General features: G+C 48.2%; 1 protein-coding gene across 1 annotated transcript in view; it reads right to left on the bottom strand.

Moving 5' to 3' along the window:
- The window catches only part of Slc1a7 (solute carrier family 1 member 7), a 46,886-nt gene extending 37,939 nt beyond the window's left edge, over positions 1 to 8,947 (bottom strand). The window contains exon 1 of the mRNA XM_027402406.2: positions 8,723 to 8,947. Within this exon, the coding sequence (XP_027258207.1) occupies positions 8,723 to 8,887 (165 nt within the window). The 5' untranslated portion in view covers positions 8,888 to 8,947. The remainder of the gene's footprint in view (positions 1 to 8,722) is intronic.
- Positions 8,948 to 15,751: the final 6,804 nt, after the last annotated feature.

Here is a 15,751-nt window from a genome sequence, read left to right on the forward strand (position 1 = left end):
TCTGCAGACATCATCCAAGTTCCATTTTGATGCCTGAAACTGGCTTAAAAACTAGTGCCAACCTGGGTGTGGTGGCACACACCTTTAATCCTGGGACTTGAGTACACATACAGGCAGATGTCTACGAGTTCCAGGCCAGCCTGGTCTATATAGTAAGTTCCAGGACAGCCAGGGCTTCATAGTGAGACATTGTCTTAGAGAAAAAACTAAATAAAAACAATGCCAGGGTGGTCTAATGCCTTGAAAAGCCCAAGCCATAGGATTGTGGTGCTACAGATCTCATCCAGCCCACTCATACACAGACAGGAAGCTGACCTGGGAGAGGAGGTGACCTTCTACCTAGTGACATGCAAGAGAGAGATCTGGGCTTCCTAGGTCCATTATGCTACTATTTCCAATGTGCCAGAAAAATCCCACAAAAGAACACTCGTTATGTATCATGTCTGTATCTTTGAGTGTATGTAGTACTGGAGATTAAAGCTGGGCTCTTGAATAGCTGTTTATTTTTTTTTACATTGTGTGTGTGCATATGCATGCTAGCATATGTGTGTGTGTGTGTGTGTGTGTGTGTGTGTGTGTGTGTGTGTGTGTGATGGCAATATGTGGCAGTCAGAGAACAACTTGAAATCACTTCTCTCCTTCCACCATGGGCTCTAGGAATAAAACTCACATGGTCAGGCTAGCACTTCTACCTGCCCAGCCATTTCACAAGCCCAAGATTAACAATATCTTAATCATTAAATACTGCTCACTGCTGAGCCAATCGACATCCTTGCAGCCACGCCCCGTTACTTGTATGATTTACATTTTGTCCCTGAAATTAATAATTAACTGTTTTTTATTTGCTTTGTTTTCTTTGAGATTCTCATTAATTTCTTCCAAATGTTATTATCTATGAGGACATCTAAGCAAGCATTTGCTACAACAGGAGCACATCTGTTCCCTTTCATCTCATCTGGACTTGAGGCCAGCAGTTTTCCACCTTCCTGTTCTGGTTTGGGAAGGGGTGGGGAGTCGCAAGGCCCAGCTGCTGTCCTGGCCTCTTGGATTCCATTATGGGATTTATCCTGCATAGGATCCAGTGTTTCTGTCCAAGTTTGTTTCTGTCCTTATTTTAGTGGAACCATCTCCTTTGGTAACTTCCTGAGAAAAGGTTCAGAGGGCAACTTCTGAGTCCTTCAGTTAAATTACCTCAGTCCTACCCTTCCCCCTAACAACAAGCTGGTTATATTTGAGGTTTCTTACTGGAAAACAATTTTATTTTCTGGTTTTTAACTTATCTTAATAGGTGTGTGTGTGTGTGTGTGTGTGTGTGTGTGTGTGTGTGTGTGTGTGTATTGTGCCTGTGTGGGCACACAGGCCAGAGGATGACTCTGTAGAGATGATCCTTCCACCTTTGTGTGGGTCCCAGGGATCAAACTAGTTGCCAGGCAAGCACCTTCACCTGCTGAGCCATGGGGCTGGTCTTCCTCCTCCAGTTCTGAAGCAATGATTTTCCTTAAACTGCCAGTCAGTTCCTACTTCTTACAGGAGCCTTGCCTTATTTCCCCTTGGTACCACTTAAGGCTTGTCTATTTTTGCCCATTGTCCTGTAACTTCACAGTGATGTGTCATAGGGGAAGATCTTCCTTCCTTGTCTCTCTCCTTCTGCACTTCTATTCTGGGAAGCTTTCTTGTATTTGCTGCAAATTTTCTCTCTTCCATTTTTTTTGTTGGAAATTCTTCTTTTTCATATTTCATCATTTGTCAGATTTCTACACTTCTTTCCCAGATTTGATATTGGTTCTTGTTTGTAAAATTCCAAATACTATTTTTTTATTGTTCCTTCTTTTTTTTAAAGATTTTATTTATTTATTATGTATACAACATTCTGCTTCCATGTATATCTGCACACCAGAAGAGGGCACCCGATCTCATAACGCATGGTTGTGAGCCACCATGTGGTTGCTGGGAATTGAACTCAGGACTTCTGGAAGAGCAGCCGGTGCTCTTAACCGCTGAGCCATCTCTCCAGCCCCGATTGTTCCTTCTTTTTAGCATCTGTGTTGGTTAATTTTTTGTCAACTTGACACAAGGCAGGTCATCTAGGAAGAAAAACCTAAGCGAGAATGAAGGGTCTCTAACAGGGCCAAACATGGCAAATGCCTCTCTCTCCCCATTCCCTCTTCCTTGCTAAAAACTGTTAGATTACTTCCTGAAGCTAGCCCACAGGAATTCTGTTATATGGCCACTTCTTCCTCCGAGGCTGACTACCAACATCCAGCTATTAAAGTATTGAAGTCCAACAATCAAAAATCCCCTTTTGGCTCACCTGATTAACCTATCCAATCAAAACTCAACACCTCATGCTAACATAGGGGGTCCTCTTTATAAACTGCCATTTGCCTATTGGCCATGTCTGTCTCCCCTCTGTCCAGAGGCAGTCCTTTGTCCCTCCCAGGGCAAATGCCCCTTCTCTGCTTTCCTTGTTCCCTTTCCCTTCTCATCTGTCTTCTATCTCCTGTCTTTGTCTTTTATCCTCTGTCCTTTGTTGCTCTGGGACAAATAATTCTCTTCTGTGCTGAGAACTTGGTCTTATGTCCTTTGGCAACTCCAGTCCTTTTGGAGAAAATGTCTCTATAAGATTGGTCTAAGCCAATGGTCTATGAGGGATTTTCTTGACGAATGATTGGTGTGGAAGGGCCCAGCCCATTGTGGGTGGTGTCACCCCTGGACAGGTGGTCTTGGGCTATATAGGAAAACTGGCTGAACAAGCCAGTAAGCAGCCCTCTTCCATGCCTCTGCATCAGATCCTGCCTCCAGGTTCCTGCCTTGAGTTTCTGTCCTGACTTCTCTTTGTGATAGACTACAACCATAAGCATAAATAAGCCTTTTGCTCTGCAGGTTGCTTTTGGTTGTGATGTTTATCACAGCAATAGGAACCAAGCTAAGTCTGTTCAATCTGCTGCTGGTGTTGTTTGATGTTTGTGGTTCTGGCACTGTAACCTGTGACTTTATGTACACTAAGCACACAGTAACATTGAGCTGTACTACTGCTCCTACATGCCAGTTTTTAAAAATTGCATTTTTATTTACTTGTGTGTATTTGTATGGACACATGTGCTACATACAGCATGCATGTGAAGGTCAAAGGGCAACTTTCAGGAGCCAGTTCTCTCCTTCCTTTGTGTGGGTCCTGGGGATTGAACTCAAGTCATCAGGCTTGACATCAAGCTCCTATCTCTGCTGAGCCTTCTTGACAGCCCCATTCTGTTTTATGTTAACTATGCTATCTCTCAAGTCTCCAAAGATCTTAAGAAATGAACTTGCTGAGAAAGGGCCTTGCTATGTAGCCCTGGCTGGAACTCGATCTACAGAGCAGACTAGTCTTGAACTCACAGAGATTTGCCTGCCTATGCTTTCGAAGGACTGGGATGAAAGGTGTGTACCACCACTTGCAGCCCTTAAGAAATTATTTTAACTGGACATACAGGACCCATAAGAAAGTGACTGCTAAACTTACAAAACAAGACAGTCCTGAAGGGTTCCTGCTGAAGTGGAGAAGTGTGCCAGACACACTGTGACCTATAGGCTGAAGATGGATGCCCCAACGTTACAGAGGAACTTGGGGTGACTGTCCAGGTAGCAAGATGTCTCTGTCAATTCTAGAGTTTATATATTATCCTTCTGTGGTCTTTGATGGAGTTGAAGACAGATAGTTATGGTTATAGTTTTCTTCAGTTATTGTAAAAGATAAGTTACCCTTCTTTTTATTTGGACAGAAAAGAGGAGATGATGGTGGAAGTGCTTTTGAGTATGTGTTTGTCCTATTAGTTGATAAATAAAGTACTGTTTGGCCAATGAGGAAGCAAGATAGTTGGGACTAGGAGTCAAGGAAGATTCTGGGAAATGTAGTAAAAGATCCAGGCAGGAAGTGACATAGCAAGCAGACTCAGTATATAAGCAAGGGCAAGAATGAAGTCATCCCTTTTGCACTTCCTCCTGTTCTCTGCTTTGAGCTGCCATGTGATCCCGGGATGAGGATGCCAGCGGAAGGCATCCTCCATAAGATAAGTCTTATAAAATATATAGATTGATGATAATTAAGACGGAGATAGCAGATAAGAAATCCTAGTCATTGGCCAAGCAGCATTTGTACCTAAAAAAAAAAAAAAAATGATTTTAAGAGTCTCCAGAGACCCTCTTTTCTCTTCACTTAGTCTCTGGTTTGACATTTGCAGCTTTTCTCACTCCTGCTCCTGCTCATAGGTAAGTGTGGAGTATGAAGCTTCTGGGCTTGTCCCTGAGGTCCCTCAGGGCAGAGTGATGGGTGTAACCTACATAGAGGAGACAAGACCCTGTTTCCTCAAAGACTTTATAGGTCTTTGTGGGGCTCCAACAAGAGGCCTTGTGCCTAAGCCTGGCTGCCAGCTGTCCCAGAGTTCTGCTGGGGAGGCTGCACCTAGAATTACAGTGTCTTCAGGTTGCTTCAGGTATGTAGCTCACCACTGCCCCTTTCTCACCTCACATAGGTGAGCCTGATGCTCCTGAGGCAAGTTTCTCTGGACCCTGGGCAGATCAGGGTTAGACACAGTAGAGAGGAGTCCTCTGAGTACATGACTTGAAAGATTTCTGGTGCCTAAGTGCCTGCCCTCGACTCCATACTTCATCCCTGCTTTGTCCTTCCATATCAGAGCCCTTTGGAGTCCTGTGAGAAAAGCTACTCAGTATCTGCTCTTATGGGCTAGGATGACTGCCTCATGGGTTCTACTAGATGGGACTAGCCAGCTCCATCCACTTCTCATTCTGTCTAACCAAAGTTCTTTCTCAATGACTCTATGTTCTCCTTGGTTTGGGTAGTTTATGTCCTTGAGACTATTCCATTGGGGCTGATGAGATGGCTCAGCAGGTAAAGGGGCTTGCTGCCAGGCTGCCAATCCTTTAAATTCAATTCCTGGAGAGAACTGACTCCTGCAAGTTGTCCTCTGACTTCCATACATGCACTGTGGGGTGCGTGCGTGCGTGCGTGCGTGCGTGCGTGCGTGCGTGCGTGCGTGTGTGTGTGTGTGTGTGTGTGTGTGTGTGTTTGCAAATGCTTGCCTACCCACACACATACACACACAAAATAAATACAATGTTTGCTTTTTTAAAAAATTTCATCAAATTCTTAGGAAGGAAAGGAAATGGATGTAATTATAAATCCTCATGGCTTAAGTGGAAGTCTCAAAATCTCTCTTTTTTAATGATTCATTTACATCCAAAAGTAAAATCACATTAATTTTATGAGTTTCATTTCACAAATAGAACATCCTGCCATTTGCAAAATTGCTTATGATTTCTGCCTATTGAATAAGCTCAAACAATTGAAGGAAGCATTGCTGCCTGAGCCACAGGCAGAGAGACCAGACAGAAAAAACCCTGGCTTTCAGAGGACGGTGCTCAAGGAGCCACTTCCTGCCAAATGACTGTCCTCACACTCCATCCATGCCTCTTTCAATGCATCTGCCCAGTTAGTCTAGACCTGAACGCATCCGCACACCCAAGCATAGGGGAGGGCAACTCTGGTGCAGGAGGCCCCAGATGTCAGGCTTTTACTAACTGGCATCCCAATTTGTTTTCACAAAATAATCTTCCTGCAGGAAATGCATAGTTGCTGCTTCGGAACCTGAGTGCAGATTGAAAAGTGCCAGGGCCACAGCGGGGAAGGTTTATTTCAGCTAGCAGGTGAAAAAGGTCCAGCGGCTCACCGGGAAGGCACCAGAGCAAGAACAGGAGGCAGCTCTCCCAGTGCAGAGTCAGGAAGCAGGGAGGATGCTAGTGCTCAGCTTGCCTTCTCCTTTATTTAATCTGCCCGCTCTCCACCCCCAGCCCAGCACCTATGGGATGTTTCTGCCACGTTCAAGTGGGTCTTCTCTCTTCACTTAAACCTTTCTGTAGATGGCCTCTTATACTTCCCCAGGCGAGTTTTACCATGTCAATTCTAAATCAGAGTGGTCAAGATTAGCTGTCACAGATAGCTTTCGCAGGGAGACAAGAGAGGGGGTGAAATGGCATTCAGTAAATGCTTACTGTCTGCTAGACAATGCAGCTCTTACTCCCTTAACAATTCTGGGAGATATGCATGCTCTCTCTACTCCACAGGTACGGAAAGTGAGGCCAAAGAGGAGCAAGGACTTAGCCCTGCCATTGTAGGTTGAATCCACTCCCTATATTCTTTCTTAATCCGTTTATCTTTTTGAACACAGGATTTAGCTCTATTCCACCACTTCCTTTTTTTTCTTTTCTTTTCTTTTCTTTTCTTTTCTTTTCTTTTCTTTTCTTTTTTTTTGTTTTCCAAGACAGGGTTTCTCTGTGTAGCTTTGGAGCCTATCCTAGCGCTTGCTCTGGAGACCAGGCTGACCTCGAACTCACAGAGATCCACCTGCCTCTGCCTCCTGAGTGCTGGGATTAAAGGCGTGCACCACCAACGCCCGCTACTGCCTCTTTTTCTAAATCTGTATGTACATTTTGTATTTTTATTTGCTCAGCTTGCTAATTTTTATTATAAAACTTCATTTGATTTACAATTCATAACCACATAACAGAGTCTATACTAGGCTATTTTGAGACTTCCTCTGCCAATGGAACTAATCTACTGCTTTCCTAACCCAAAGTATCAAAGTCCAAATCCTTCCAAACAAAAACACAGTCCGGCCTATCACAGCAATACCCCAGTCCCTGGTACCAACTTCTGTCTTAGTGTTCTATTGCTATGAAGAGACACCATGACCAGGACAACTCTTTTTTTTTTTTTTTTTTGATAGGACATCATTTATTCCCATTTTACAGATGAGCAGACAAACTCAGAGGGCTTCTGTGATTACCCCACTCCAGGCCACAGGTCAATGACTTGGGAGACAGGGAACAGACTCTGACTTCAGTGGCTCAGCATTCTTGGGTTCCCTACCTTTCCTCTGCAGCCATGACACTAGTTACTTCTCAAAATAGACATTCAAAAGCAAGGAAGAGCCTTTTCAGCTGCTTCTGACAACCACAGTAAACGTCCATCAGACCCCACATGCATACACAGCATGAGGAGGAGTGCTCAGAAAGACCGGGACGACTCTTACGTAGGAAAACATTTAACTGGGGCTGGCTTACAGTTTCAGAGGTTCAGTCCATTATCATCGTGGCAGGGAGCATGGTGACATGCAGGCAGACATGGTGCTGGCTACATCTTGATCAGAAGGCAACAGGAAGTGGTCTGAAGTACTGGGTGGTATCTTGAGCATATATGAAACCTCAAAGCCCATCTCCGCATTGACACACTTCCCCCAACAAGGCAGTATCTACTCCAACAAAGCCACACCTCCTAATAGTGCCACACTCCCTGTGGGCTTACAGGGGCCAATTACATTCAAACTACAGCATTATACTCCCTGGCCCCCATAAGCTTGTAAGAAAATGGGCTTCTGGAGTCATTGCTTCTTCCTAAGTAGCTTCAGGTAGTGAGCAGGGTTACCAGGGGTGGGTAACCCCTGGTACCATCCCTTTAATAGAAGATCTGAGTCTGAGTCTGAAGCCTGGCCCAGAGACAGTGTGAGCTATCAGAAGAATGAAGAATCTATGGGTCTGGAATGCTCAGGAGTCCACTGACAGATTGCCCTGAAGACAGAGCCCTCCTCGTTGACCCTCCATAGTGCAGTCATAAACAAAATCTCACTAAGTGGGTCTAGAGAGAACCCCTTACCCCAAAGCCCCTTAAGAGCTGATCCTGTCTCTCTTTCCTTCTTCTCAATATTTGCTCTCTTGTCTGCACTGGGCAAGGGCCTCACTCACTCCTGATGTCTCCTCTCTTAGTCATTTCCTGCCTGCTGGCCCATCCCTCTGTGCCTGGGCTGTGAAGCCCAGCTGTCTCTGTTTGGAGCTCTGGCTTGTCTCTCCAGGAGGAGGACCTGTCTCCATGGTCCTGAGCTGTGTCTTCCTTGTCAGAACAGGCATCTGTAATGTGTTATGTAACATCCCCAGTGTCTTCCCCGCTCCACAGAAAGACCTTCCCAGATGATACATTTGCATGGCAGCCTATCCACTTCACCTTCTGTCTCCTACTTCCCATCAGCCTCTCCGCCTGACGTTTCCTCTGTGGGAACACCATTCTCACACCTTCCCTCTTCAGCCCAATGCCACTTGTCACTCACTCCCCTTGCAGTTGCTCCTGCCTGGCCCACTACCATCCGTGTTCCATTCAGCCCAGGGATGGCTCCGAAGTGTAGATCTGCCTCTTTCTCTCCATGGTTTTGCACAGTTGTTGGAAGCCATGTCTGGTGATGGGAACCTTTCATCTCTGGGTTCCTGAACTCCAGCCCCTTAGTCTCACTGTATAGTCCAACCTCCACACCCACACCCCACCCCCTCCCTCAAACGCGCGTGTACACACACACACATACACACACACACAAAGGCTTGAACCATTGCTCCCAAGTTTCGTACACCCTTGAGCCTCATCCTGCTCACCCTGGTCTCCCCACCCTTGCTCTCAACCCTGTCCCTTTTCAATGGTATATCTTTGCCCCCAGCCTTCTTACTGTGCTGGCTTTGTTGCTGCTTTGCCAGCCATTTTACTGACATCTCATACTAGTGTGTCTTTTTCACACACACAAATTATAGATGGCAACATCGGGGCCCAGAGAAGTAACCTAGCTGACCTACTGCAATGACACTGGGAGCCTCAACCCTTCAGACCCCTATACCCTGGGGGCCTGACCTGTGGTGAGAGGCGCTGGGTCCTGAGGAAGAAGCCAAGGAGGCAGCCCACGATGACAGACAGCACTGACAGGATGAGCAGCCCGTTGTGTCTACACACTGCCCGTCCTCGGGCCAGGACAGCGCCCAGCGCCATGCTGAGCCCAGCCGGTTGGCACCATTCCATGTGCTGTAGGATGTGGCCCAGGACTGGGCTGGAGGCACAAGCTTCTCTACTCGCAGATGAACAGAGTCCTAAGCACCTATTGCCAGTCTTGCAGCCATGGTCTGTGCAGCCACCCAGAGGGAAACCACAATCCTATTACCATCTGCATCATTAGGAGCCGGGAGCAGATTAGGGCTTGGGAAATTGGAACAGGCCACATGGTCCAAGTGTCCAGTCCTCAAAGCCAAATACTCCTGAAGAGGGCAGGGGGCCAGACACCATGAGAGGAAGCAGAGGTACATCATCCCATCTCATTCCAGAAAGATGTGAAAACCTAGCAGCGAGGTACCAGTTGCTGCCAGCCTCAGTAAGTGTTGGATGGACATCTGATGGCTGTCCTAGAAGCACGTTGTTGTATTGGCGTGGTTCCTGCTAATGCCAGCCCCCAGAAGTCAATGCCGTGAATATGTCACTCTGCCAGAGCAGTGTGGGAGGAGCGAATGCTGTGTGCCAGGCTTCCCCTGGGTGCTACTGCCAACCCCACTACCTTGGGACTGGGTTCCAGCCTCCTCATCATTGAGAGAGGGACTGAGACTCTGAGATCAAACACAAGCATCTTGTCATCTTCAGAGAGCTCTTAGTTCCATGTTGTGGAATTAGAGTCATTTATTAGCCATCTTTTCTGGTGTTTCTTAACCATCCTGCTAATACCACGAGAGAATCATTTCCCTCTTTGTTCCCTCTCTCTTCTGGCTGCTCGCCCCTAACTCCTAACCTTCCAGCCTCACAAGTTACTCACACACCTCCGCCCAGGTGAGGGCCTATTCAGATGCTTAGGCACATACAGATGCAAATTAGAAGGCGTATTACCCTGAGGCCATAGTAACAATAGTAGCCCTACTGGCATTTAACAATACAATGGTGACCCGGAGTTTTCCTGCACCGCTGTTTACAGCAGCTAGAGACTGGGACCCAAAATATTCCATAACAGAAATATTCGGTCCCCCACAGGTATGGCGGGGGCAAAGGTTTATTGTTTATTGTAAATGTGAGGGAGAAAACAGCCAGAGGCATCTGGAAGAATCCAGAGTGTACATGACTATGGGGTTGGGGGAGAGCAAAAGGGGATTCGCCAACCAAGAGGGGCGGCCTGGGCCAAGAGACTGGTGTAGCCAAAATGGCTGAGTTATATAGGAGCCAGAGGAGCTGGATTGCAAGGGCAGCCAGCCCTTGGGCTGGAGAGCGGCCTATTGGATAGGGAGCATATGCCAGTCAGAAGGACCCTGTAAGGTGGGGATGGAGGGATGCTGGGAGAACCTGGTGACCAGAGTCTGCTTTGATATGTTAATAGGCATCACAGACCTTTGTCCCAGTTTGAGACCTAACAACATCTACCACAACTGCAACTCCTCCTGGACCCTCCCCAGCACATATCTCCCCCACCCCTCCGCCTTGACATCTTTAAATAACCCAGAATATAATCAGTACTACCTGCATGAGCACAGACAACCTACCAGCTGCCATACTCCGGGAGATGGGGTGGAGATACCCCTTCCTTCAGCAGCCATCAATCACCAACAGCCCCTCAGCTAGGGGTGGAACTCATAAGCCCCTCCCACACCCATGCTGGAATTGTTGACCAGCAGGTCTTGTGGGGGCAACCACAGCTGCTGTGGACTCATGAGTGCAATGTCCGCGTCACATCCAGAGGAGAGAGTGTCACCACACTCCTCCCCATCCTTCAGCTCTTACTTTCTTCCTGCCCCTCTCCTAGGATGTCCTGTTTAGGGCCAGTCACTCCTCAGCCATGCCTCCACTGCTGCCCACTGTGAGGAGAAGCCTCTCTGACTGAGGCAGACAATGGGAATGAGCATAAACTTCTTAGAAGGCAGTTTAACAACAGGATTGCCCAGGAAAACAACAATAACAGGGCCCCACCCCGACAGGGTCTATGGCCTCTCCAGCCACAGGCCTTTGACCAGGTTTAAGGCCCCAAGGCCTCCTGTTTTTAAGGATGGCAAAGCACAGGAGATTTGCCTTTGAGACCCAGGTCGGCTACTTGCTAGCTGTGTGATCCTGTGAAACCATTTCATCTCACTCTGCTTCAGTCTCCTCATTTATAAAACAGAGACAATAATAGCGTCTAGCCAGAGGGAATGTGAGTGAGGGTAAAGGCAAACTCTAGCGTGCTGAGCAGTGACCATGGCTGGAACTGTTATGGAGGAAGCTTCACCCCAGTCCCTGGCATCCATATACCCAAAGAGTAGGATGCTGTGGTGGGAGTTCCACCTAAGCCCCCTCCCCTATCTCTCTCCAAACCCTGCAGCATCTCAGAAAGCCCACCAAACAAAGACCTCTTCCCCAGGGATGCTCAAGACCATTTCCACAGGGTATTTAAACTGCCTCCCAGAAAATAGGTTTTTCCTGTTTTCCTTTCCCATCCCTTCTCCAGGGACTGGAAGGCCATCCGGAGTGTTGTATCCATTAAATGTGGGCTTTTTCTAATTCGGTTTGATTTGTTCTGATTTGCATTGCTGCATTGGTGGAGAGGCTTGTCGAGGTGTAGAAAATTTTCAGCCATCTTCACACAGCATCTCAGAGGAGATTCCTTTCTGCTCCTGCTTGTGGACTGGCCCGACCTCTAAGCCAGAGGGAATTAACCTGCCTGTATCGCTGGGCATCTGTAATCTCATTAGAGCCAGTCAGGTGAGCAGTGGGCAGGCTCTGGTGGATGGAAGTGGGGATGTGACAGACAAGTGACCAGAAAGGAGAGGGCGGGGAACTGCGCAGTGGGCAAAGGAAGCCGGACACAGGCCCTGGTGCCGTGGCAATGAAGAGACAGATTCTGTCTGGTCCCAGCTGAATCAGTTTGTGACCTCGTCCTCGGGCCTGTCCTTTTCAAAGAGAAGGGACTGAGCACTTGTGTGCAGAGCAGCCCAAAGCCCCTACTCCTGCCAGCTTCTCCGTGGCAGCAGAGGAGGCTGGACGCCCAGCAAGCAGTCTGAGAGATTTCCTTCTCTTACTCTTAAAGCTCAAAGCTTCCTGATACACCTTCAACTCCAACAAATGCCTTGTTTTCCAGCTTACTGGTGGTTAACTGTTGCCTGGGAAATCCTGGGTAGACTTAGGGCAGGTTTCAAGCAACATCTGGGTCCACACTTAGCTGTGCTACAGGATAGGCGTGGCTTGCTTTCCACTTTGGCTCTAAGACTTTGGGTTCCAGAATGCCCGCGTTAGGATAAAGCTCAAAGGGGGACCTTGGGTGGGGGACCATGGCGGATTCCATGGCGGGCGAGGGTGACTGAAATGGAGGGACAAACACGCCAGGCAGACAGAGTTTAAGTGAGAAGTTTTATTAGAAAGGGGAGGTGGGGGGAGGGGAGGGGAAGAGAAAAGAGGTAAAGAAACACAGAGACACAGAGAGAGGACACAAGGGACACAAGGGACACAAGGGACACAAGGGACACAAGGGACACAAGGGATGAGGGAGACAGGAAAAGTCCTTTCTGCCCCAGGGGAACAGCGGGAACAGCGGGAAGAGAGTGGGAAGAGAGCCGAAAGAGCAGAAAGAGGAGAGCGGAGAGAAAGACAGCAGAAACAGAGCGTTAAGTGTCCAGGGGGTCTGTCTTTTAAGGGGTCCTTTGCACTTGCGAGCAGACTAGTACTACTCATGGAACCCTTGGCTGACCAGAGTACTTCCTGAGTGCATTCTGTCAGGTGACAGGGGCAGGCCAGCGTAATGCCTGAATCCTTACAACCCCCACAATTGCCACTGACCCCACCCCTCCACACTCTAACCCTCCTGGCCATCTGCCTGTTCCCCACATTCCAGGACTCCTGTGCTCTCACTGTCTGCATCGAGCAGATGTTCTTATGCCAGCATGATGTGCTATCTCTCTGGGCACTGGGGACAGAACAGTGTGTCAGACACAATTTGGCGGCAGAGAACCTCTAAGAAAAGGGTGAACTGTGAATGGCTGATAAAACCTTACTGCAGACAGCTTTGAATTAAATCTGAAGTCTCCTATTCTAGAACCCTTTAATAGATCATTTCTGCCCGCCCACAGAATCAATTGTCTTTTACAATATAAGCAAATATGCAAAAAATGTTTACATAATTATATAAAACAAACAAGTTTAGGGAACTCTGGCAAGACAAAGTTAATCAGCTTCTTCATTCTGGTCTAGCTGGCTCTCATGAAAGTTCTAGCCCAGCATGCATGAGGCCCTGGGATCCATCCCCAGCCCTGCATACACCAGGCATAGTGGTGCACTCCTGTAGTCCCAGTACTTGGGAAATTGAGGCAGGAGGATTAGAAATTGGAGACACACACACACACACACACACACACACACACACACACACACACACACACGCTACTTATGGAGTCAGAGGCCAACCTTGCTTGCCTAAGATACTGTTAAAAAAAAAAAAAATCCTAGCTTTATTGCTAAGATTGCTGTGAGAACTTGGGCAAATTTTTTAACTTCTCTGTAAAGTGGGGAGAAGACAATGGTCCTCTGTAGGCGTGTGTCTTAGTTATGGTTTCTGTTGCTGTGACCAGACACCACGATCATGGCAATGCTTAGAAAGGAAAATATTTAATTGGGTGACTTATAGTCTTAGAGGTTTAGTCCATCATGATCATGGTGGCGTGCAGGCAGACATGGTGCTGGAGAAAGTGAGGGTGGAGAAAAAGCAACAGGTGGTGGGCCTCAAAGCCCACCCCACAGTGACACACTTCCTTTAACAAGGCCATACCTACTCCAACAAAGCCACACCTCCTAATAGCGCCACTCCCTATGAGTTTATAGGGGCCAATTACATCCAAACATCTTGCTTAGGTCACTGTGTGGCACCCAGGTGCTTCTAAGCCACCATGTTTCTGTTTGGGGTGCATTCCAGTTAGAGGAAGCCTCCAAAGCTGGTAGCTGACTTCCAGCCTTGTGGGGAACCTCAGAGCATTCTGAGGTTCTGGGGCTTGAGGAGCACACATGGGGAGCTTAGGCCTCCTGAGGGGAGAACATGCCCCTCTCAGGGCATCTGAAGTCTTGGGGCCTGTCCTGGTTTGCTTTCTATTACTGTCATAATAAAATAAAATAAAGACCAAAAGTGACTTTGGGAAGGAAAGGGTTTGTTTGGCTTACACCTCCATCGCAATCCATCATTAAGGGAAGTCAAGAAGGGAATTCAAGCGAGGCAGAACCTGGAGGAAGTAGGATTACAAGCAGAGGCTGCAGGCGATGGATGGATCACTACTTATTGGCTTCTCCTCTGGCACTTGTTCAGCTTCCTCTCTTATCCCTCTCAGGACCACCTGCTCAGAGCTGGCGCCACCCACAGTGGGCTGGACCCTCCCATGTCAATCATTAATCAAAACAATGCCCCACAGACCTGCCTACAGGGCAATCCGATGGAGGCATTTTCTCCATTGAGGATGCAGTGACAAAACCAAACCAAACCAGAACCAACCAGCGCAGGGTCCCTCTTTCCCCGTCACTGCGCCCACCCTCTTCCTGCCTGTTATACGGCCTCCTTCCTCAGCCTCTCAAATCTTTGCCCATGCTGCTACCTCTGTCCTTCACTGCGGCTGCAGTCCCAGGTCACACGCCACTCTTCCTTGACACCCTCTCTTCGCATCCCCAGCTCAGGTCAGTGATGAGCCCCAGTTCCTTGACAAGTAGCTCTGATGAAGGCACAATGACCTGTGAAACCCCAGAATCTGAAACACCTCTGTGGAGGAGTCCGTCAGCTGCACGCTGTGTTAAGATTCCAACAGAGGTCACCAGCCAGGCTGGAGCCCTATGGCAGTACAGTTCTGCCAGGGTATGACCTTGCTTGCTGGGGAGTAGGGAGGGGCGCAATAGGCTTCCCAAACGTAGGGCCTGTTTGTTCTGACCTCAGTAAACCAGAGAGGGGTGCAAGGGAAGAGCCTGTTCTAAGAGAGGCTTGGAGAAAGGCAGAGCTGGAGAGCCAGCAGCTTCGGGGCCTGGGGCCTGGCCCCTTCCAGCAGGTGTCAAGATGCATTAGCCCAGCTGTCCCGCCCCTAGTTGGGTTGGGGTGATGACAGCTCTGGGTTTGTTGGCAGCTTTCCAGAGACATACCAGAGGCGCCTGCCTCTCCCCAGCTCACCTCTGCAGCTTGCCAGGGGCTGAGCCCTTCCGGGAAGGTTGCTGTGGGCAGCCAATCCCGCCAGCATGAATTCCTGGTATCTTTCATCACTGGAGACCCAGCTAACCTCTGTGGAGAGCTCTAACCCCCCCCCCCCCCACACACACACAGGCCTCAACTGATGGAGGAAAGTGACTTAGGGGACGGTATGCATGCCTGCACCTGCTGTCTCCTTCCTGTCCTTTCTAGCTAGGGAAGTCAGGCCTGAATCCCAGTGAGATCAGCAGCTGTTCCATGCAGAGCCCCACATGCCAGCCACTGTGGGCACTCTACCTCCATCACCTGGACTTACCAGGCAGTGCTGTGCCTCAGGGGAGCCAGTGGATCAGCTGACCCCCTGAAAGAACTCACGGACCAGAAAAGTATCTGGTCACAAGACTTGTATCATCTGATCTCACTATTTCAATTAAGTAAAATAAAATATAGAATGCAATTCCTCAGTCAAACTAGTCATATTCCAGGGGTTCAGTGGCCTGTGGCTACAAAGCTGCACAGTGCAGCCACGGTCCATGTTCCCATAGTTCTAGCAGACATTCTACAGAGGCAACAAGCTAAATTCAAATCTGAACTCCTCATGGATGCTGGCGTGGTGTTAAGGAGTTTCTGAGCCTTCCTCCTTCCCATTTATAAAAAGTCCATGTTTTTTACCTTGTACCACACTGACTCCCCCTGGAGCATGTTAGTTAAAGTATAGAGTTAACACACCCCCAGGG

The sequence above is a fragment of the Cricetulus griseus genome, chromosome 2, assembly GCF_003668045.3.
Source record: "Cricetulus griseus strain 17A/GY chromosome 2, alternate assembly CriGri-PICRH-1.0, whole genome shotgun sequence".
Classification (NCBI taxonomy): Eukaryota; Metazoa; Chordata; class Mammalia; order Rodentia; family Cricetidae; genus Cricetulus; species Cricetulus griseus.